Genomic DNA, 23,919 nt, shown 5'->3' with positions numbered 1-23,919 from the left:
AGGAAACTACTCAAATTTTGAAATTTGGAAGAAAATAATTTGGATATGAAAGCAGGCAAGGTTGTAGCAGTAGCACAGTAAAGACAAAGGGCTTCAGACAAAAACACATTTCACACAGTTTTATTGCAGTTTACAAGCAGAATAGCAGTGAAGACAATGCAAAGCCTATTACGGATCCTGAAGTGAAACTACACAGAATAGACCACAAGAATTTAGATTAATTACCTTCAAAGAGGGTGGAAAAAAATTAATAAGGTCAAGCTGAAGTCTGCCATGGAAACCGTAACAGCTTGAGGATGTATTAATTTACCAAGAGCAAGGCATGACTTAAATACATAGTCAAGACAGGAGAATGTATTGAAATGAAAGAGAAAAAGAAACAGAACCAGCACAAATAAGCAAAATATCCCAATTAAACAATTTGGAGGGAAAGGATCTAGAGGAACAGGTATCTCAGGAAGTTTCTCTCTCTCAGGAGTAACACGTATGCAAAAACCAGGTAAATCAAATTAACATTAATTTTACTACAACGTCCAAAGAATTTTAATTGGCATAAACTCACACAGATGTCCTCCAACAGTACAACCTGAGGTGTTTATTCGTAAAAGTGAAACATTTTAGTCCAACAGAAAGAGAGCAAAACTAGATGAAGTATCATTTGGAACAGTAGGCTGGCTTAAGTGTTCATGAACACCAAGGTACCCCAAATAAATGTTTTCATTCCACAGTGTGTTTTCTCTCCATTTAACTAATTATAAATTGTAACAAATACCTTATAAACTCCAACAGTTCTTTAATTCCTGAAGGTAGGTTTCTTTTACAGTGTTTGCTCCAGATGGACCAGACGTATGGTTTTTAGCAACTTAGGTACTTTCTGCAGGAATACATTTCTAGCCTGTCATGAAATGAGTCCAGAAGTTTATCCAAATATTCCTCTTGGGATCCTTCAATAAGACCTGCCATCATCTGTGTCATTTGAAGACAGCAAGGATGTTGCTACTCCTGCCTGCAAAAATATGGCACTACCGTTAGTTCATTGGACCAGTACTTTCCTTCTAAGTCACAAAATCAGCTGGAGTTCATTACTATGAACTTTTTACTCTGTCAGTGCCCTGCAAATACACCGCGTGTATCAGGAGCACACTGTGCCAATATAGCATGCAGCCTCCAGAAAAAATATGTGCCACTAAAAGCTACAAAGCATTAGCAACAATCGCTAAAGGCAACAAACATAAACACAATCTTCGCTCCACCACCTACCAAGTTCTAGTAAACTGGGAAAGGGTGTGTAAAGTATGTAATGGATCGATATGTGCATACCATTTTATAAGATCCTTTAGTTATAATTACTGCCTATGAATTCAGATTGTTGAAAGAACAGGCATAGAGTGGTACAGCTGAGCAACTGTGTCTGCGTTAGGCAGGAGAGATTTTGGAGGGTGTCATGCCTAAACAACACTGCACACATTTACCTAACCTGTTAATTGCATGTAAGCTAGGAGGTATTCTCCTGTTAATTTCTGTCAGTCCAATAGACTTCAAAATACAAAGCTATTCTGTGATGACCAACTGTTGTTCCTAGTAGCTAAAAAGCCCCAGTTTGGAATACATCATGGTATGAGGTTTTTATTTTTCTTCTGCTACTTAAAGCAGCAACATTTAATCAGAATAATAAAAACATTGTACATTAAAAGACACAACTCTGAAATAAAGAGTAAATTTGGATTCACTCTCCCCTCCAACATCCTTCTGCCAGTAGAGATGATGTTAACAACCACTTGGCAACAAAAGATTTTTCCCTGCTATGAAACTCAATACAACCGTTGAAAAAAAATCCACTCCACAGCCGCTGCAAGAGAAAAACCCAAACCTAATAGGCATCACTTGGCCCTTGGAAATAATTTGGGAAATTAGTTTTACCCCAACATCAATATACTTAAAGAGGTCTGTTGGCATCGTTTACCTCAGAGGAGACCTGTAAATAGGAAAGGGTACATACCCTTCAGCAAACATCAGCCTACGTGTGTCAGACAAATGCCAAGGCATGAAAGAAACATCAGTGCAAAATGCAGGAAGAAAGCAGAGGATACATTTCTCATGAGAAACAGGTGTGTGAGAGGGAAAAAACAGGTAAACCCTGCAAGCTTCAATATCAGAAGAGGGAAAGTGGGTCATGACCTGACCCATTGTATTACATTACTTGGGAAAGGACTCCCATCAGTTCTGAAGCATCACCCTCACTGATCTTATCTATCAATCTTTGAGGCCCCTCCCAGAGTTTTCTGCCATTAAAGATAAAAAAAAAAAAATCCTAAAGAGAGATGGTTAAGTAAATAATGAAAATACAGAAAAAAATAAGAGTCTATGCTTGCTTTCTGAATTGCTTCTGGAAAAGTAGTGCAGACGGTTAATCCAAATTAAGTAATGCAAAAAAGTACCATTTTTATTCATGGGTTCCAATTTTTTACAGTGCAACTTTTCACCAAGACACTAGAAGTTGCACCCAGACCCCAGTCTCTTTGGCCTGCCAGTCACTAAGCACGTAATCCACTGCTGGACCCTATTCTTGCTGCTTTCAACAGGAATGGGATGGGATTTAAAAAAACTGAGGGATTATCAGTAGTGGAAAAGTAACACAGGTCAGATGAACAAGAGAACAGTAAAGCTTACAATCCAGTACTTTGTGGCTGGGAACACTAGCAGCAGAACACTGTTTACACACAGTAATGCAGAGTTACAGCTTGTTTGTACCAGAGGCAAGGCCATGAACATTTGTTAGACTACACGCACAGAGTTTCTAAAGGACTGAGAGTCTCTCCATTTAATCCAGAATCTTTCTGTAAATACTGCAGTACTCTCCTTCCCTGGCTGGACAAAGCTTGGCCTCCTTTGCCAGTGGTAAGGAGGTAAAAAAAAAAACAAACCACCAACTTTCAAAGCCATTATGGAACAGGGAACAGTAGAGATTCAGCAGCTGCTTGAGGTAAATAAGCTCACGAGGCTCATTTGATCCCCACTCCTCTCAAACTGTATCTTTGCTTACTAAAAGCCACTATTTAAAGTGAACAAAACTTGAAGCAAGATCTTCATGCAAAATAATATATTCTTACAGTATGTCTGCCTTTTTATAGCACATTCTCTGCACAGACCAGTTTCAGTTCCAAAACAAGTTAAAAATATAGGCTCTGTTTTGCTAACTAGGGTATCTTTGGGATACTCAGCATCTCTTTAGGAAGTTACAAGTTGCCTGTTTTAATTTTTGTGGAAAGGAAAAAATATCCAGCAGTAGCCAATACCTTATCAATAAAGTAATTTAAAGTAATTTAATGTCATGGCTGCTTATAACGGACTTATTTATTCAGAGCTTCTTTTTGTTACCAGAATAGCAGAGAGATGCCAGAATACAAAACCAGCATTGCACCTCTACATCTGGCTGCTAGCAATAAGCAGTTAGTAACAATTGTATTTGACTGGCACTGCCATCACAGAACTGTACAACATAACAGCTATTTTTCATTGAGCAAAAACAAGCTTTAAAATGCATATGGATTAACACTCTGGCTCCGCTCTCTCTATTGGGTCAATCTGGAAGACACTCCTGGCACTTTATTTACCAGGCGCTTGCTGGCTCAGTTGAATCCCTGACTCTTCTGTGATTGCTTTGGTATAAAGCACATACAGATGCATAAAATGCAGATGATGCACAGCTTTTAAAAACTGCCATATGGGACAACACATATACAGGACCGTAAGTAAGTCCCATATATAGGCTAGAAGACTATTCACAACCTGTGTATACAAAAGCACAGCTGTACTTGTATGTTCAGTTGGTACCTCGTCTCCACAGAATGTCCTTTCCAAGAGGAAAGGCACAATCCAGTGAAGGAAGAAGAGGTCAGGCTCATCTACACCACCACAAGGTGAGCTTCTGCTGGCCTTTTACATTATGCTTTTTTCTATTTCCATAAAAGGAAGAGATTACTAACTACTAGAAATGGCCAGACAACAAAGCCTATTCCCTTTTTTCCCATTAAAAACAATATTAAAATATCAAGAAATTCATGAAAAGGGAAGAAATTTATGTGAAATCCATGTTGGCAAATTCTAATATGAGTTTTCAGTTTTGCTTCCTTGCAAGGCTTCTCACCTTGTCATTACCTCCCTACTAGGTAACTGATATCTCCTTATCAGAAAGTGTTGGTAACAAAAATTCTAACCAGCTCTACTGACAAACTAAATATGCTTCAAAAATTTGAGTACTTATCAGCCAGTATTTCCAAGATACTTAAAGAACTTATAAAATCAAACCATTATCACATGACATTATAATCAAGAACTCAGTAGTATTAAATATTCTTCTAACCTCCAAAAGAGAACACTACATTCAAAATCAAATATTTAAAATTAAACTCAAAGTATAACAAGTACTCTGTTTCACAATTTACCAGAGACCAAAGCATACACAGGGATGAAATTATTTAAAAGGCCAACTCTGGAATCACTATCAAAATTCAAATTTCCATTTATAAAGCCTGCCTCTACTCACTCTTGACATATGCTAACTTAGACCCTCGATACAGAGATGTCTCAAAACAAAAATTCTTTGACAAAATTATTAGTCTGAGTTACATATGTCAAATAAAAAATACTAGCTGAAATAATTTTATGATGATATTTGGCACCAGGATGTTGCAGACATTCCTCTGGCACCCTCTAGTGCTCACGGTAGTCACGAATCATGGCCATGGGGACACGGTCCCATTACAAACCAGTCTTCCTCTCTAGGAAGAGACGCTTTCCCAACATGAAAAAGAAAACTACTAACGTGCAGCACTGTAGGGGCTTCTCATAACGCCATGTGTCCCTCAGTTATAACCTCTGCCCTGGTAAATTTCCTTTCAGTAAATGAGATGCTAGGTTTTGTGTACCACAGGAAGGAAAATAAGGTGATTTCCCCTCAAATATATTCCCCAAAGAGGAAATTTAACATATGAATTCACTACCTTCGCTTTAAGCACCTGCCTTCACTTTCTAAAATATTCACCAGAATGAGAGAACAACACAGCTGCTCAGCCCAACCACCGTGACTAGGCAGAAGTTGTAAATTCTGCTCTCTACTTCAGAAGGCACACACTGTTTAATTGTTAAAGTACTTGAGATTAGGAGCCAAGTTTCTGGATGCATTATGCTCTCGCACATCCTTACCTGGTTCCCTACAACCGTGATACCCCAATGTGTGCACTACTTTCCCGGCACAATCCTCACTTTATTTCAGTGGTGTAAACAGCAGCCAAAAATACACAGCTGTGCAAGAACCGTCACTATTTCTGAAGCAGAAGTGCAGGGCCCAGACAGCATAAATCATGCCTTATTGCAGACGTTCAGATTGCGCCTGACAGTTTCCCTTCAGACATAAGAACGTTATGTCCTCAGTTAACTCGGCGAACTCACAATGCGTTCCAGCCAGGGAATAACTGGCGTTTTAACAAAGCGTACCTAACTATCTCTTCTGCACAGCCTTTCTGCCTGCTTTTAGCCAGGGAATTAGGCATTTCTCCCCTCACGCTATGGTACCCGCGCGATCCCTGACGCGGCCTGAGGGCTTGCTGTCCCCTGCAGCCGCCGGGCAGCCCTTGCCGCGCCGGTGCAGCAGCCACCGCCGGGGCCCCGAGCAGATCTGTGAGCTTGGAGACTTGGGCTAAGCTCGGGAGGCGGCAGCGGCAGCCCAAGCCCGGCCCCGGCCCCGGGCCCCCCGCGCTCCCGGCCGCTGAGCGGAGGACGCAGCCCCGCCATTACCGGCCCTGAGACGCCGCGCGGGCGCACGAGCGGCCCGCCCTGCGCGCGCCACAGCCCAGCAGCCAACCAGCGCCGGCGCGAGCCTGCCCCCGCCGCCATGCCGGTGGCGGGCGGAACTGGCCGGGGAGCCGCGGGCACCATAGAGTCGCGGCGGAACGCGGGGCGAGAGCGGCCGCGCTCGCCGGGGCGGGGGTGAAAGGTCGGGGGTTTCGCTGAGGCAAGATGGTGGCGCCGGCCACGCTCCGCGTGGTGCGATGCGGCGGCAGCACCCTCCACGGCGCCAGGGCCGTCTTCTCCGCCGATTCCAAGCAAGTGGGGCCGTGCCCTGAGCCTGCCACCCTTGGGGGGGGGGGGCGGATCCGGAGCTTTGCGGCGGGGGCGACAGCCGGCAGGGGTCCCTGCGGCCTGCCGCTCGCCGGGCGTGCCTGGGCCCCTTCCCCCGCGGGCGGCGCGGTGACGGCTTTGCTCCCCCGCCAGGTACCTGCTGTGCGCCTCCGGCGACTTCGTGAAGATGTACTGCGTGGCCACCGAGGAGACGCTGCGGTTGATGGGCGGCCACGCCGGCCTGGTGACGGGCATCCAGCTCAACCCCCACAACCATATGCAGGTCTGGGGGGTCTGGCCGCGGGGCCGGGGGGGTGCTGGGGGTGCTCCTGCCCCTCGGCCGAGCTTAGTGCCTCCGCGGGGGCTGTCCCGGGTGTTTGGGGGTTGGCTGGAATGGGAGGACGAGCTGGAGGCGGTTATAGCACTGTTGAGATAATGTTTCACCAAAAGTCTTCCTGGGAGGGTAAACTTTGAATCTTGTTTTTTACAAGTAAAAACGTGAAACACCATGTGGATAATACTTGTTGAATGGAATGACAGCAAAATTGAAATGTCAGCAAAATTCCCTTTTCATTATTGAAGGGGGGAAAGGCATGTGAGAAAATCAGCAACCCGTGCTGTGGTTGGTGTTTGCCCCAGTCCATTTGCTGCTACAGATGCAGATTTGACTAAATCCGTTAAGTTTGCCCAGTGGCTAGCTTCGTACTGGCAGCCTGCCTTCCCTGTTCACTGCTGCTGTGGCTCTGGGTCTCAGTTTGCCTGGAATTTCTTTGTTGTCTATCTAGAAACAATAATTACTTGATTACTTGCCAAAGTAGACTGCATCAGCATATTATCAATGATGCAAATGTTAATAAAAGTTCGCATGATGGGTATCTGTGCATGCTCTGTAAGTCTCAAGTTATTAAGCCCAAACACCCGTTTCTTTCATACTTCATGAAAATGTAGATTTCAAACTAGAATAATAGTGTTGTATTTCCATTGCACTTTCTTTGAAGGCAGTACAGAGCTGATATGGGTCCTGTATTTTTGATGATTCAGCTGCTCAGAGTCGCAGTTCCATTGATCAATCCTTCAACTTGTAAGCTGTGATTTTATATAAAAGCTGGCTTTGATGCATTACTTTAACTTACTTTTTTTTCCCCTTTTTTTTCCCCTCAGCTCTATTCTTCCTCTCTTGATGGCAGCATTAAGCTGTGGGACTTCATGGATGGGATTCCCATTAAAGTATGTTGAGCTATACCTGTTGAACACCTGTCAAAATTATTCTTGACCCATTGTTAGTGGAATAAGGCTTGCTGTAGCAGTTGCTACAAATGGGCACAAATTAGTCTGAGACGTGTTGGTTTGCCATGAACACAGCCTGAAAACCACCAATGCATGGCAGTAGTAAAATGCAGCAACTGATGTGCGTGTCACTGCAGAAATTCATGCTGATGCAACATCTTTTGGGGAGAAAGATGGGATCTGTGTTGACATGCTAACTTTGCTACTTGCTGCACAGTGTAGCTCGTAGGGAGTGTGCAGCAGTTTGTGATGTGCCAGTAGGAATCGATACAATGGCTTGAAAATACGGGCTGCAAACTGCCCTGTTCCTCCCGTTTTCTGCTAAACAGAGGCCCTTTCCTATAGATGGGCCTTCTGCTTTGTATTAGGGGTAAGGCAACTTCAGATTTTTCTGTAAATCTGATGTCTCATATTTTATCAGTACTGTTATAAAGTTTGTATTAGTCCTTGATAGAATAAAGGTCTTTTTATTTGTCTTAGAATTGAATATTTTAATTGATCTGTCGAGGTTTCTTCAAAGCACGTGTATTTTCCTTCTTGTAAAAACTTAACATTATTCACTGTTGAAAGCCATACACATCATTGTAATAATTGTTGAAGTCCATGTCTTGTCTTTTTTTTTTCAGACTTTCACTGTAGGATCCAAACTTCTGGCACTGTACGCACTTGCGAGTTCTGAGGACTCAGTGTTTGTTGTCATTCCAAAGAGTGGTGAAAGAGGTACAGTATGATCAGCGTCTTCCTTGCCATCTAAGTAATTCTGTGTCTAAGCTACTGTCATGTCAGTGGATGGTATGTGGCAAGGACGTGCTTTAATTTATTAATTTTGAAAATATTTCTTAAAATCCTGTGACAGATGTCTGCAGTCCTGCATTTTGTGCCTTTTTTCTGTTTTCATTCTAGGACATCTGTTTTTTAAAAAAAAAAAATTAGAGGAGTGCTTATCTTCACATTTGAAGCATGTGCTGCATGTATCTGATGTAGATGCAATAAATCTTTAAGCAGTGCTTACCATGGCACAGGGTATGCTACAGTACTTCAAACTGCTCTTCCACCTTAAGCACTGTTAACTCAAATAGACTTGTTCTATTTAACAGCATGCCTAGATTTTTTTCCTAGAATTTTGTCTGGCATAAATACAAACATAGCTTGACCTTACTTTTAACTGTATTGCTACAAATGTCACTTCAGAGCAAGAGCAAATATTATGCAGCTTTGCTTGGTTTCTGCTTACAGTTACACTGGTGTCCACTATCTAGTCCTCAATCTTCAGTAATGTTGTCTGAATCAAAATATTTGAAACAGTTATTGTTTTTGAAAGGTATTACAAACTTTTTCAAAGTCATTAAAATATTGGAAGGTACTAACATGTTAGTTTTAAGGTAGAAGAGATGTAAATCTCCTCTGTAAGGGGCGTATGTAAACTTGTTCATAAAAAACCTTTTGATAACAGGTTTTTCTTTGGTCAGATACATTCCAACTGGTCTCAGTTAAGCTGACAAAAGCAGCGGGCCAAGATCTGGAAGCCAAGGAATTGTCAGTGGTTTTGCATGGTGTGGGTGCATCACCGAAGTCTATTGCATTTGGGAGAGAAGTATGTTCACCTTTTGGTTTTGTTCTTTTTTCCTTCTGTTGAGTGTTGGTTGGTTGGGCTTCTTTTCTCCCACTGAACTGTATGCTGTTTATGCTTTTATATAAGCACAGCAGCACTGAAACAAATGGTTCTGTGTAAGACTTAGGTTTATTTTTCTAAAGAAAAGAAAAAGAAACAACAGCACTTACAATAGGTAAATATTTACTTAACATCAGCTTATTTTTAAATACTTTGTAGCAAAACATATTTTATTTGTTTTTCTTTCATGTGTAAGAACATAAACTGTACCTCCTAAGCTGTTGTTTTGTTATACAGGGTGAATATGTGGCATCAGTGAAGGACCTTAATCTCCAAGTTTATTTTTTCAAACAGAAACAGTTGAACAGGTAAGACTGAAAATGTCTGGTATTGATTCAGTCTGATATATCGTAAAGGTTGGTTTTCTGGTGATGTGTGCACATAGTAATTTGTATGTGTCAGCAACTATTTGGTTTTATGCAGGAGGGGATGTGGTCACTATACAAGAAGTTTCCCGTAGAGGCAGACAGTGAGATGCTGCATTGGTATTGGTAGCTCATCTTTTCAGCTCGGGCATATAGTTTTTTTCAGGGAAATGCTTAAGCTGATGCTGGACTGAAACAAGTGACATAGTTTGGTCAGGGCCAAAACAAGGGCAGAGGGCAGAGCAGGGGTGGAAGGAGAGAGAGAAAAAAAAAGGAAAAATCTTACGGCTTGGCTGAAGGCAAAGAACTAATGAAATAAAGAGAAAAATAAGTCTGTCTCTGTTTTTTGGAAGGTGCATGTAACTGTAACAACTTGGAGATGTTTAATTTTGCTGGCCAGAATTATTTTTATGTGCATTAGATGATCCTTTTGAAGCTTTGTTTAAAAAACAGCAAACCAACTTGTGTAACTAAAGTTACTTTCTTAATTCTTGAAGATTTTCTTTAAGTGCAATGAAGACAAAAGGTGGAAACAATCACTTCACTTGCGTAGCATGCCATCCTACGGAGGATTGTATTGCAACTGGCCATGCTGATGGAAAGATTCGCCTCTGGTATGTGCATTTTAATTCAGCCGTGTAGCCTGTAAACTTAGGTAACCATAGGAATTAAGTGAAACCTGAGCAAAGCAGTCTAATTCATCCTTAGCATTGCTTATTATGACTTCTGAAAATGGCAAAGAAGGGCAAGTGCCATGAAGCTACTGTACTGGCTAACTTCAGTTTAATGTCAAATGGGAAAATACTCTTGTTAAGCTGTGCTCCATTGAAAAAGGTAATGCAGGAGCAGCTGAAGTACCTCCTTATGGGCAAGTAGAGTCCTAGAGAGAGCACACTAGTGGGATTGTGTGGTTAAGAACAATATGCTTGCCAAGTTGCTCTACAGCACTGAGTTGCTCAGCAAGATGCGCAGTGTGCGCTGAGAAGGCGCCAAAAACCTGCTAGCATGGTTCCTCCCTTTGCATCACTTGATCACGCAAGAAACTGGAAGTTAGAGGAGAGGATGGTGTACTTGATTTAATTCAGTATTTCTTTTTGTTTGCTGTGTTGCTGATGGTGTGCTCCCCACATAGGAGGAATTTCTACCACAAGAAAGAATACACATTTTCCACACTGCATTGGCATCATGATACTGTCATGGATCTAGCTTTTTCTATAGAGGGTGAGTAAAAAGCCAAAAACTGCAAACCACAAAAGACCTCCAACAAACAAACAAACCAACCCTCTCAAAGTTGAAGAGTTGGAGCAGGGACAGAAAAATCAATAGGCTAAGTTCAATTTTGTCCACGTACTAACAGATTAATTTCTAGAATATTAAATATGTCCAGGAAGGACTTGAAACAAAAATGGAAGCAGCTGTTTATTTTTTGATATATTTTGATTGGCATTCATAACATCAAATATCTACCTTCTGTGGTAGAATATAAAATTTAGCCCCTCCTTACCTATTTCCCCTCATCTCTACTCTCCTGCCCTGCTCCCCGCCCCCTTCATCAGTAACACTGATGAATTCTTGCCAGTCTTACTTGCATCCAAATAAAACAAGCCAGCCTTGTCCAAGCTCAAACCTAGTGGCAAAAATATAGTTCATTTTTTATATCTGAATTGCGTGATCTGAACTATTCTCCTTAGGATACTTCTTGCTGCAAAGTACTTCTGATAGAAGGAGAACAAATCAGCTGTATTCTAACAAGAATACTCAGCTCACTGAGAAAGTAGTGGGATTTACTACTCCCAAGGCATTGTTTAAATTTTATTGTAGGCACAAATTCTTGTTCCTGTGTCCAGCAATTTAACGTGGGGTAATGAGAAACATACCTGTGTTGTCCACACTTGGATATGAGGAATAATTGCTTTGTATGTGACAGTTTAAGAAAGGTTTTTGAGAAACCTGCGGTTGCCTGTCATTGTAAACTGATGATACTTTTTTTTTTTTCTTAACCAAAACCTATAACTGTATTTTCATTACCGGAAAAGGAACCAGCTTGCTGAGTGGTGGAGTTGAATCTGTTCTAGTTCTGTGGCACAATGGATCAGATTGTCGAAAGGATTTCCTTCCCCGTTTGGGATCTCCTATTGAGTACATCTCCATGTCATCTGATGGTGCACTCTGTTGCACCTTGCATACAGACAACAGTAAGCCAATACATAATTTAAGTATCATTTAATGCAAAATGGAATGCAAATAACTTCATTTTGTTAGTTTTAGATTCATTAACTAGACATAGAAGTTCAATATTGATCTGAAAGCGCAGATGCTTGAAGTGATCTTTTGCTTTGTCGTCGGTCTGTGTATTTGCGTGGCGACTGCTGTAACTTGGCTTTCCACCTTGATGTGAGGGTGTCATAAATTGAGAAAAGATACATTTATAGGATTAAGTACAGTTGGTTAAGGTCCCTTCCCCACCATGGGATGTGGTTGCATTGCAGAAGCCTTTTGCAAGCCTTTATTTGCTTTTCTTTTCAGGAATTACAATAATCAACAGCAACCTAAGATTTTCCAAAAGTATTCAAGGGCTAATCAAAAGTAAGTGCGATAAAACTAATCTTCCACTTAAGAGGGTAGAATATGTCACTTTCAGTCTTAGGTTATTTGTCATCTGATTCTTGTTTCCAGCTACGGATGTCAAGACAGGTCTAGTGGTTGATCCTAGAACCAAGGCTTTGGTCCTGAATGGAGAGCCTGGCCACTTGCAATTCTATTGTCTCCAAAGTGACCAACAGCTGTTCAGTGTAAGTTGCATGGGCTTGTCCTAAATTTTTAACTTATTCAGTCAAGTAAGTTACGCATCAGAATTTATTTGAAAACTTAATTTGGCAAGCAGGAAAAAAGCCAGCGGCTCTACCCTGAGACTGGATTCCAAGCTGAGATGGTTTTGGCTTTATTGCCAGCTTCTTTTACTTGTTAAGCATAGTTAAACTTTGATAGTTGAGTAAATACTTGTGCTACTCCTGTTAAATGTCAAAAATTTCTGGAAAAGCTCCCTCTTAAATATATTTCTTTTTTGCTTCTTTTCTACACTTGGCATTATTGTGGAATGTACATGCCCTAATTATGCTTTCCCCGCATTTTTCTTTATGCCACAGCCCAGTCAGTCCTAATTGGTGCTTTCAGAACATCCTTTCTCCATGGTTTTATAAATGATACCTCTAAGTCTTTGCTTGAATTTTGAAATCTAAATTTCATCTTGTTGTTTTGCAGTTGGATATTGTGCAACGACAATACATTCATCAGGCAGGTTTGAAGCAAACTGACTTGGTAAAAGTTGCGTTTAGTGCACAAGGCAAGTGGTTGGCAACAGTAGAGGAGAGAGACGAAGTAACCGACCCTGAGTTACAGTTGAAGCTGTGGTTCTATGATGAAGAAACACAAAGGTACTGGTAACAGAGCTGGCCTTCTGGGTGTCAAAATCTAAAGTATCGCACAAATGTCTGTACAGACTTTGTCTTGCAAAGGCAGAGGTTTTCCAGTCAACTAATAAAAATCTAGGGAAGACTCTGGTGAGAGTTTGCCATGCATGCTACACGCATCTGAAACCACACACAGAGCTGACATAAATACAGATTGAAAATAATTGCTGTGAACCTAATTTACTTACACAGGCTATTTTAACCATGGGAGTTAAGTTCACGTTTACTTCGTATTAAAAATTATGGACTTGATGGAATGGTTGTATAACTTGTTCAGTTTTCCCAACTTGTGTCTAATCCACCATTAATTGATTAGTCCTTCTAGGGTAGAGTAGATTATGTCTTTATTGTTGATTATGTGTCTTTTCTTTAGCTAACATATGCATCTGGTTCATACACATTCCCTTATTTTCTTGTTTAAAAAAGAAGAATTTACTATAAATTGTTACTGTCTTGAAGAAGAAACAAAGCAAAATAAAGCTGATCTGTGTAGTAGCTATGTGACTGATTTTCTAAGTGCTGGAAAGACTACCCAGAGTTCAAGCTGAATATTTGAGAGTGATCCTTGCTTAGTGATAATTCTTTCTGAGTGCTGGCCTACAATCTCTCTTGCTGTATGGAAGTGATAAGGAAATCTGGTCTGATACCATGTAGCTGTCTAATTAGACAGAAGTTACTTTGATTCCTCTTCTGCACCCCCCCTCCCCCCCTTCCAAAATCATCTTGGACTGAAATCTTCCCCAAGTTCCAAATGAAATAAAATGGCAAGCTTCTGTTTTCTTTTCCTACAGCTTTAAGCTGAACACTAGAATAAATATGCCCCATGAGGACCACATAACAGACATGTGCTTTCGTGACATGGATGAATTAGAAGATGACTCTCTGATACTGGTAACAGCTGGCAGAGACTGCGTGTTTAAAGTCTGGGTGATGGTAGAAGACACTGATCCAGAAGGTAAATATGGTCAAAACGTAACTTACTCTTACTTGCCACATTATAACATGCTATAGAATTTCTGACCCTAACTTCATCCTTTCAGAACTAGGCCCTTTAGTCGCATGCATTTACCTGTTTCTGCTGATGAATGAAGTATTGTGTTCTCCTGAGCATCCTCTGTGATGGAGTTCTCTTGTAGGTTTCTTGCAGTATTATGGATTGATATGGAGGTTCCTGAAATAGCAAAGACCTTGCCAAGCCTGCTGCAGAAGGCTGTGACAACCTGTATTTATTGTTTAAAGGATTGTTTGTAGTAATGATGTGTCCATGCTGGGAAAATGGATGTTTTGTCATTCATCTGGGTAGTCTTTTTATTTGAGACTTCTGCTCAAAGGAGCAGGATGCAGAAATGTGTTACTCTGTTTCAGTTGACTCAATATATAATAATAGCACTTTGCCATTCCGCTGCTCCACCACTTCAGAGTTCATTTTTTGAACATCCTTCTTACCCATAGATATTTGAAAGTCCTAGAATGGATATTTAGGATCCATTTCCAAGATACTTAAGTAACGCAATTTCACCTCTCAAAATGCATGCTGATACTCACTTATTTTAAATAGAGTGTCTGAAGGAGCTGTATTACCCTGTATGCCTTTGCACGTGAAATGCAAGACTTTTTCTGCTTCTTCATTTCCTTTTACTTAATTATTACTACAGTGCCAGGCACACTTAAGTGAGCTGGAACTTTCCTGCTACCTGGGTGTTTTATCTTTTCATGTCCCCAGTAGATGTGGTAGTGCTTTTGCTGAACCGCTTGCTGTTTGATAACATGTTTGTGTTTTCATGGGCAGGTGAACATGTTCAAAAGTACTTTTGAGCTACTAGTTTCCATGTGGCAAGCTTACTTTGCCGAATTAACTTTCTCTTCCCAAGCCGTTCGCTCCTCAACAGTGGCTGCTCACGAGAAGAAAAACAAAAGCTTGTATCCATTTACTAGGATTTGTGTATATATTTACTTAATAGCAACTCTCTCAATGGTATCTGAAAGGGTGTGTGGGGGGGTCTTTTTATTTTTTGTAAGTGATTCTAAGCCTAGATTATATCTTAATGAACAGATACTTCGATCTTGGGTACAGTGTGGGCTGGGGATGAAACCTAGTGGGGTCTGTTTCCTTCAGCAAGATCGTATCTGCTGACTGGCCTCATCAGGGTCTTTTTTGTGTGAATTTGTTTTTAAGTGACTGTACAGAGTTCTGTTCATGGCATGTGTAAAATTACAAATCAGTGCTGACTTCTGTGGTGTGTTTGCCTAGCAGAGGCAGGGTAGGAATGCTCAGGTAGAAAGAATTGACATGCTGCAGCTTCTGTGCAGCACATATTAATAAACTGATTGGTTCGTAAGTAGCATACACTCTGGCATGCTTTTAATTGCAGCAGATCGATCTCTCACTGTGCCTCTAGATGGTGCCATGCAGTTGAAAGTAGTGAATTGTTTCTGGCTTTTTTTTACAGGCAGGTCTTTTAATCATCAACTGATAGCCATTATATAAAGGATATCTTAGCATAGGGTGAACTTATTTTCCTTCCTTTCTTCATCCTACTCCTGTGTTTCAAAAACATGTTGTATAAATCTATTTATACTGGGAAATGTATGTTATGTGGTAAGTACATCACTTCGCTTCTGTTTATTTTATGGTAATTATCAACAGTAGGAAAGGTATCCCAGCTGGACACGCTGGCAGGTTAACCAACACAAGGAAGCATGCTGATTGGGTCACTTTGTGATCTTCAAACTTTCTGTAAATGAACCATGAGTTTTGTTGGACTGAAATGCAAGCTGTGTTCAGATTTTCAGTAATGCTCCTGTTCTTGCTACCAATTTAAAATAACACTATATTTCAGAACACTAAATGCTGAATCTACTTAAGTATCTTTTTTTTATTTTTCCCTTTTATCTAATATCTGCCTGTTTGAGACCTCAGTTAATGCAGTTGGTAAAGTAAACGTGAATGTTGTACCATGTCAGTCTTGGGATTCACTGTTCAAATGCAAAACTGAGGACAAATGAATAACCTACTAGATGTTTCTTGTACTAGAACAGGACAGATTCTCTGTACTCCTCGAAGTGTATGTTTTCTGAAACAAAACTGTCTTGCTCTTGAGCCTATTTTGCAGCCCTAGTACTTGAATTCTTCTTCGTGTATAGACTTGAATTAACTAGCCTGTTTATTCAATGCAGCACAGCAAAGTGTGAGCTGGAACTGTGACTTCGTAGGCAGCTACCACAACTACCAAGCTACTAACTGCTGTTTCTCAGAAGACGGCTCTGTGCTTGCTGTTAGCTTTGAAGAAACTGTCACTGTATGGGATTCAGTTACTTGGGATCTTAAGTGTACGTTTTGCCATCCACCTGGAAAAATAAGGTATGCTTTTCATCTGGTTTTTTATGTCATACTTGAACTCTCAGAACTTAAAGAATCAATTCATAGTAGTCCAGGACCTTGTGTATGTTCTTATAAATGTTGAATTTAACAGTCTGAAGTTCATACGTAGAAAAAACTCTAAAATGGCTTTTAGGTTGTTGATAGCTTCCTGTTAATAAGATTGAGCTTTGCAGTTTCATCTTCTTACTTGCTTGGGACTCTTTTTACCTCCCGTACTCAATGTATCGTTGGCATGCAGTAGGGTATTAATAGCCCTTCTTTTTCCTCATTAATCTAGGGATGAGTCAAAGTACAAATACAAAATATTATTTCTTTAGGCATGTTCTCATGCATACAAACAGAATTTATATCAATAAACCATAAAGGCGTATTGACCTTGTTATCTGCATTACAAAATATATATCCTGATCCTTTCTAACCTCTGCTGGAAAATCCACGTTTGCCTAGCAGACTATCCCAGCATGCTAAACTGTGTGCTGTCATGATAAAAGACATCCTGAAGGTCTAGATACCGTTCTGTTGTGTAAGGATAATGAGGAATGGCGTAGGCCGATGGTAGAGGTAAATGTCAGAGACTCAGAGAATAGGGCAGTCTTAATACTGAGCTTCCTGGACTGTGCAAATATACAGCCGTTTCTGTTCCAGGTAAAGTATCACGTTTCTTATGATAATCTTGAATAAAATGGGGCAATAGGTGGCCTCAGTGGTTCATCTACTTAATCTCTGTGCCAGATCTCTGTATCTAAACAGTTGCTGAAACAGGAAGATGCTACACACCTACTGTAGCATTCCCTTTCAGTGCTGAGGTTTTTCGAACTGCTTCTCAGACTTGCTTCTCAAAGGCATTACTGCCGTAATGTTAGAGGTATTTCATATACCCCTTTCCAGGAAACATCTAAAATTGTGCAGTCACAATATTTTAAAGATTCTGGCATGAAGAATCTTTATTCTTGTGTGTATGTTTGTTATCTTTTCTTCTGTGTGATCAAGTCAGTTTTGTTTATACTGGTCCTCTAAAATTAGAAATTTAGAAACATGATTCTAAAACTTGTGTGCAGGAAAATCTGTAAGCCACGTCTTTACTATCTATGCAGAAAACTTCTCTTGACAGCTTGGTGCAGTGGCAAGCTTTTCCCAGGACAGCTACTCCTTTTGTAGCCTTACTATATGTTACATTAAAAGGAAACTCTAGGGCTATATTAAATGACTGTATTAGTATCATAACTTCAAAGGGCGATGTTTCAACATAGAAATTCCGCCCTTTATTAGCTTTTTTGAAAATGTTCTATAGCATTAGAAATCAAAAGGCTCTTCTAATATTCTCAAACAAGAGACTGGGAAATTAAAATGCGTGAAAACAAGTCACAGTTTCTTCAGTTGGAGCAGCCTGTAACTTTTTTTTTTTTTGTCCGTCCTTTCTAGTGCTTAGGGCAATAGTAGGAATTCTTTACTTAAGGAATTTATTTACCAGGCTTGATGTGAACAGTTACTATTACTTAGGGGTTTGTAACTTACTTAAGAGTTTAAAATCACTCCTTGAAATCAGAATGTTATAGGAATATGTAATCCTTATAGATTTATTCATACTTTAAATCTCCCAGACCTATCTGGTGGTTGTATGTGAAGTTTCATGCCACTAGGGGTGAAAGCAAAAAGCAGACTTAGCCCGATTTAAATACAAGAACTAAGTTTTAACTGAATGGTTTTGTGACTTGTGAATCATTGCTACATAGAGGAAAGAGGAGGAAATCTGAAGGTCACTAACTTGTTTTGGCTTTTTACTTCTGTAGGAACATCTGCTTTGGGAGACTAACATGTTCCAAGTACCTTATTGGTGCCACTGATCATGGCTTTCTGTGTTGCTGGAACCTACTCAGTTGTGCATGTAAGATCAGCTTAAATGTGTGCTAGTGGTAACATTTAACACCTGAATTTACTATGAAACCTTAAAATAATTCTAGTTTGATTCCCGATTGACCCACTACAAAATGTCCTGTGGAAACATAATAATTTTCATACTTCAGTCAGGATGATATCCTGCCCAGCGTGCATGTGCTTTGTGTGCGTGTGCATAGTAACTTCTAAGTTAAATGACTGATGAGACAAATAGTGTTTCCTACGATCGTGTAGAAGTTGATAGTATTTCTCTATTTTTATTCATCTGGGAATAAGTGAAACCGCGTTCCTCTTCCAGAGGTGAAGGCCCTGTGTGTCATTCCCATTTGACCTTTTGTTTGGCAAAGTAGTGGGATAGAACTGAATGCCGCCTTTTCATGTCTGGCTGTTGCTGTGTTTGCTTTTCAGTGGAATGGAGCGCCCACCTCAACATCTTAGTTCTGCAACCTGATCCCCTTTCAGAATACATTGCTGCTGTCTCATGGCTCTCAAAAGAGTCCAGCCGTAAGTACAAAGGCTTCTTTGACAAGTCATAGTCATTGGAATTTAAAACTGTGAAAGCATAATTTCTAGAAAAAGGTTTTCTTAGAATCCATCCCCATAAAAGCCATAAAACAGACTTGAGTCTGTGTTTGCACCTGTGGAAAACAGCAGCAGCAGCAAAATATGGAATCAGTTACATTAGAAAAGACATGTTGGCTCCCCATATTTTCGTCCAACAGTTATTTTACGGTACAGGATATAGCACAGGGTTAACCATGCTTTCTGGGTGAGGGTCTTAAATGTTCTTAACCCTCTCCTGTAAATGCAAAACCATGGTTGAACTGTACAGCCACGTTTTAGAGCTTTGACTGTAAATTATGGTTACTCTTCCTAGAGCTACTGTTCCACAGAAACATCAGTTTCCAAGTATGTTCTCTGGATTGGAATACTGTGAAAGGTACTTTCTGTTACGCCGTAAGGTTACCCGTTTATAGCTCCTGCAAACTAGTGCTTAAAGGCAATCCTGTCCAGCCCTTTCTGGCTATGATACCTAGGGCTTTGACAGCTATCCAGGAAGGTAAGAATTTCATGATTTAACGAGAAGATGTCCTTTATTTTGCAGTGTTTGTGTTTAAACCAAATGAGCCACGACCAATCTATATCCAGAGGAACCTTTGTAAGGAAAAGATCCAGCTTGCTGCCTTCATTCCAAGAGATGAACCTGAAACAGTTGGCTCAGAAAAATACCTTTGGCTAAGAAGATCCCAACTATTTTTTCTTACGGATACACAAGTAAGAAATAGTGATTGGCAAGTGGTTCCTGGGGAAAAGGTATTTTCCTGAATGTGGATTGGTACAAATTCAGTGTTCTGCTGTTGAGTATAAGAGTTTCTTTTTGTGATTTCAAGGCAGTGTAAGCCATGCTTTGTTCTTCATTAGAAGCTTTGAAGATCAAAATCGATTATTTACTGGTTTTCTACTGCTAATAGTATCTGCTGCCTCATTCATACAAGAATCTAGATCATTTGGGAGCATTGCCTACGTTGCTGTATTACTGCTGGTTATCCAAACATTTCATATGATACTCACTTTCTGCGGTCATTGGTGGGTGGTCTGGGGTCTTTTTTTGTTTGTTTTCCCAAAAAGTCTATATAGATCTTCTAGGCTGTTGCCGCTTCCTTTCAGTTTCTGTATAAAATAGAGAGGAGGAGGTGCGTTTGCCTCTTCCACTTGACTGACAAAAGCTTTTGGGCCAAGTTGGAAGCTTCTGTAGGCAGGGTGTGGAAATATGGAAAGCAGGTGCGCATTCTATAACTTTGCTACATTGTTCTGTATTTTAGGAGCTAATGACGCTTAGCACAAAGTCTCTAGAAGAAAGGCTTACACCGTCAAGCAAACAGGTACCTCTTACAGAAGTTCTGACAGAGCAGTTGAAAATTCAGTTGTTCAGTTTGTCAGATACAGATTCCCTTCTGTCATGAAAATGCACGCCAGATCCTTAGGTGGAGTCATAGGCACTTAGGGGCAGTAATCTGTATTTGCTTATTTTTTGACTGAACTGGTGTTTGTAAAAACCTTCAAAAAAAGTATTAGTGAGCTGCTGCTTCCTCTTCTCATTTCCCCTGAACAAAAAATGATACCTTTCTAAAAGGATTCCAGTTACACAACGAAGCAAAACCATTGGTTTTGCTCTCATTTTCAAGATGTTTGAATAAGCCCTTTCCTTATCTCGGTTTCTTTAACACGTGGAAAATAGTATTGCCTGAGCGGCGCTTTCTGATGAGGATGAACAGTTGCCAGTCAATTGTGGCTTATCAATGAGAAGGAATTTCAAATTTATATTCCAGTACGTACTTCTGTGCAGAAGTAGTCTGGGAAATGCAATCTTTTAAATTCACAAAGTGGTGTTCCATACCCCCTGAACAGAGTTAAAACAGCAGCACTTGATTGATTTAGTTGGTTAGATAAAATAGATCAAAGTAGAAGTTAGTATCATTCTAATGCAAAATCCAGGGGGAATGTGGGTATAAGTAATCAGTTTCGTTGGAGGGTGGGGGAATACTTTGGTACTCAGATTAAGGTATATTGATCTAGGAAAATGCCAGAAGGGAAGTTGCCATGTTTTGCTTCCAGTTATGTAATTAAATCACTTGGCACATGATGCTGGGGTATAAATGACCTTTTAGTTGTAAGTGGTATCTGAAAGCCATACTTAAGTTTTTCTGACACATGCACCAGCTTCCGTATTTGGAAGTTAATTGGTTCATCAGCCAACTAAAATCTGGCATTCTTGAATCCAGATCCAGATCCTGGTGAGTTTTACTACCTCTGCGTAGGATTCTCTCAGGATGCCTGACAGGGAATGAGTACAAAGAGCCATATGTCTCAGTTGAGAGAAATGTGAGTGCCGAGTTTTGTCACAGAGGTTGATTCTGAATTTTGGTAACTCAAAATGAGATAGGACTTAGATTTGTGACACTAAGATTTTACTTAAAACTTTCACCTTTTTCAAGCTGGCAGTAGAAGAAAGTCTTCCTGTGACCCCATTTAGCTTGCTGTTGGGAAAGCACAGATGTCAGCAATCACAGCAGGATATAGACCTTGGAAAACGAGTTGTTCAAAACAAGCATGAGCAAGATTCACCTGCTGTCAAAGAGGTAGGAGTAATTACAGTAAGCATCCAGACAAAATCATGACAAACAAAGGCTTTCATAAAGCTTCTGTTTTATCTTTTCAGCTTTTGCACACTCCAGCACATGTTTTGCCATCTGCTTCCTTCCTCTGTCCTATATTTATTAATTCATTGCTCATCTCCAAAGAGAACAAAAGGTAAGAAAGATTGAAGAACTCTCTTTAGTTATTGAAGTTATTTTAAATTACGTATGTCCTCGTTTAAAGTACAAAAACAGTTTACCAACTCTCCATTCTTCTATTTTAGTAGAACGCTTTATGGTGGCAAGATGTGGTTTTTAAAACTACATAGGTTTGGGGATGTAAGCAGACTGGCTGTTTAGTTGATTGGCTCGTTTGTTGCTGTTATTTTTGCTGCTGTTTAGCATAATGTGCTCATACCCAACATGTTGCCTTTGGTACTCAAATGTTCTTTATGAGTCTGACTTTATTCCAGGGATTTAATGGTTTTGGTGCCATTTTTTGATAGATGCCAGATTCTCAGCTTTATCTGATATTATGATGACTTCCTGCATAATTCTTGGTTTCTGTTTCTAGGTACACCAAGAAGTTAGTCCTTAGCTATGAGTTCTAAACAAGCTGTTAAGATTAAATTTTGTTCCTAATTAAGCTACAACATATGAGCATATACTGTGAAGACAGTTGGCTAAGCTTGTCTTATGATGCATTAGTCCCAATTTAGTGGAGTCATTTGATAGGTACTTAATGTATTGTAGCTTGCTCCTCTGAGATCAATGTCTACTGCTAGAAAAGGAATGCAGGCACAGGGGTTGTGACTGTAGTGTTAAGATTAATGTTTTGTCACTTACACAGAAGCCAGTTAAATGCTTGTACTTTTTGTGCAGTCTGTTTTTTAAAGCCTCTAATGAAACTGCCAAGCCAGAGATGAAAATACATCATTGGTATCAGCTGCCATTCTGAATTTGCAAAGACCAGTGAGAGGATGGTTTATACTGCCAGGGTTTACTCGGGGCGGGGGGGGGGGGGGGGGGGGGGGAACACCAGTTTGAGTAGTTTTTGCATGTGCATTATATTCTGCCACAAGAGCACTACAATCAGGTCTGCTACCTTGCGCTGGCCCGTATTGCTAGCTTTGTTACTGAATGACACAAGTAAAAGTCTTTTTGGCACATCAGTAAAAGACTGGCAAAATCTAATCCGAGGAATGTGTAGAAAGTTGCATGTAGGTTCAGTACTGCAGAACTCAGGAGTTCAGCAGCTGTGTAAGTATTGGCACATGTGGAGTTTGTACTTTGACACTGGGAGTTGGTACAACTGCACATTTGAAGTTACATATAGGGGCTGTAGAATCGGGCTCTGGAATAACAAGAATATAGCACTGTATAGAGTAATTTTCTTATTAATGTTAAATCATTTTATTTTCCTTGGCAGTATAATATTAAGGTATTATGCATGTTTCACTGTTGACATTGAGTAAGTGATAAATACTTCGTATTTGAGCAGATGATTTTTAGAAGACTGGTACTGTTCTGCCGTGCAGGTCATTCCTAATAAGATCCAAAATATTTATACAACAGGCATGTGAATTAATTACCACATTGTAAATGCTGACTGTTCTGTATAATTCTTGGGAAGTGTGCTTTCTACTTAGCACATTTTAACTCTTGGAAGTCATAAGGGAGTGGCCATTTTAAGCACCTCCCTGTGTTTAAAAAAACAAACCAAACTTTACTTTTCTAGTAACACTCTAGGTACTGTAGCAGTTCGTAAGACCAAGTGACCTTTTTCAGATTGGAAAGAGAAGAATTACTTTCTTGAATATTGTCTCGCCTACCAGTGTGACCAATGTTTCTAATACTGTAGGACTGTGAGATTATTACTTTTTACAGAATATTGATCTACCTGTTCTGACACTGTGTTATGTTTAGAGAAAAAAAATACAGACCTCAAGTTTACTTAAAACAGAGGACAGCTATTTGAAAAATGGCTTGTCATTGAGATGGCAAGAGAAATGTAGTAGTTTGTAAGTAGCCTGAGATTAAAAAAAGACAAAATCTAATGTTTACTTTGTTATTTGCATGATAACTTACCTCTCTCCTATAGTGTGCAATACTGTAGTGTGTGAAAGTGCCCATTAATTGGGTTGTTTCCAATCATCTTCCTCTTATAGTGCTGAAGTAGCTGCTGATGAAGTAGAAATGGAAAGTGAAAAAGCAGAGGATGAATCAGATGAAGAAAGAGACATTACTGAAATGGAACAAGAAGATACAAGTCCTATGGAATTATTAGGAGAGATGACATGTAAACTGTCTAAATCCCAGGAAAAAGAGCTACGAAAAATAAGAAAAATGGACTACAGCTGGATATCAGCTTTCTAAACAGACATCTTGTTTTTTTTATATTGTAAGATGAAGCTTTGTGGATTAAATATTCTTCAAAAAAAGCTTTCAAGTCCTTTGGCCATAAATTTTAGCAGCCTCTATTTCCATGAGAAAGGAGAACTGAGGGGAGAGGGTTAAAGTTTTGGAAAGCTGGTTCTGCTGCTAGTGCTGATTCTCTGTGCCCTTTAGAAAACACCTAAGTTCTGGGTGG

General features: G+C 40.1%; 1 protein-coding gene and 1 long non-coding RNA gene across 3 annotated transcripts; one reads left to right on the top strand and one right to left on the bottom strand.

Annotated features, from left to right (window-relative positions):
- Nucleotides 1-575: 575 nt before the first annotated feature.
- On the bottom strand, nt 576-5,792 carry LOC114016198 (uncharacterized). Its single transcript, XR_003560553.2, has 2 exons — nt 5,206-5,792; nt 576-1,006 (listed from the first exon to the last, which is right to left on the bottom strand). It is a non-coding gene; the product is annotated as an uncharacterized LOC114016198 (long non-coding RNA).
- Nucleotides 5,793-5,950: 158 nt separating this feature from the next.
- Nucleotides 5,951-23,861, top strand: WDR75 (WD repeat domain 75). 2 transcript variants are annotated; one of them, XM_055718325.1, is made up of 21 exons: nt 5,951-6,104; nt 6,274-6,403; nt 7,282-7,347; nt 8,034-8,127; nt 8,877-9,001; nt 9,317-9,387; nt 9,942-10,058; nt 10,577-10,665; nt 11,481-11,639; nt 11,971-12,030; nt 12,121-12,236; nt 12,706-12,878; nt 13,706-13,869; nt 16,092-16,275; nt 18,087-18,181; nt 18,601-18,696; nt 19,298-19,467; nt 20,016-20,075; nt 21,189-21,332; nt 21,413-21,504; nt 23,498-23,861. In XM_055718325.1, exons 1-21 carry the CDS (start codon nt 6,019-6,021, stop codon nt 23,703-23,705), a joined length of 2,499 nt encoding a protein of 832 aa, XP_055574300.1. In that variant the 5' UTR covers nt 5,951-6,018; the 3' UTR covers nt 23,706-23,861. The 2 variants fall into 2 exon arrangements, with proteins under 2 accessions (XP_055574300.1, XP_055574301.1); XM_055718326.1 differs by having other exon boundaries at nt 5,999-6,108.
- The last annotated feature ends 58 nt before the right edge of the window (nt 23,862-23,919 follow it).

This window comes from Falco cherrug, chromosome 8 (assembly GCF_023634085.1).
Source record: "Falco cherrug isolate bFalChe1 chromosome 8, bFalChe1.pri, whole genome shotgun sequence".
Taxonomy (NCBI): domain Eukaryota; kingdom Metazoa; phylum Chordata; class Aves; order Falconiformes; family Falconidae; genus Falco; species Falco cherrug.
The sequence above is the reverse complement of the archived record's forward strand: the minus strand, read 5'-3'. Positions and strand labels throughout refer to the sequence as shown.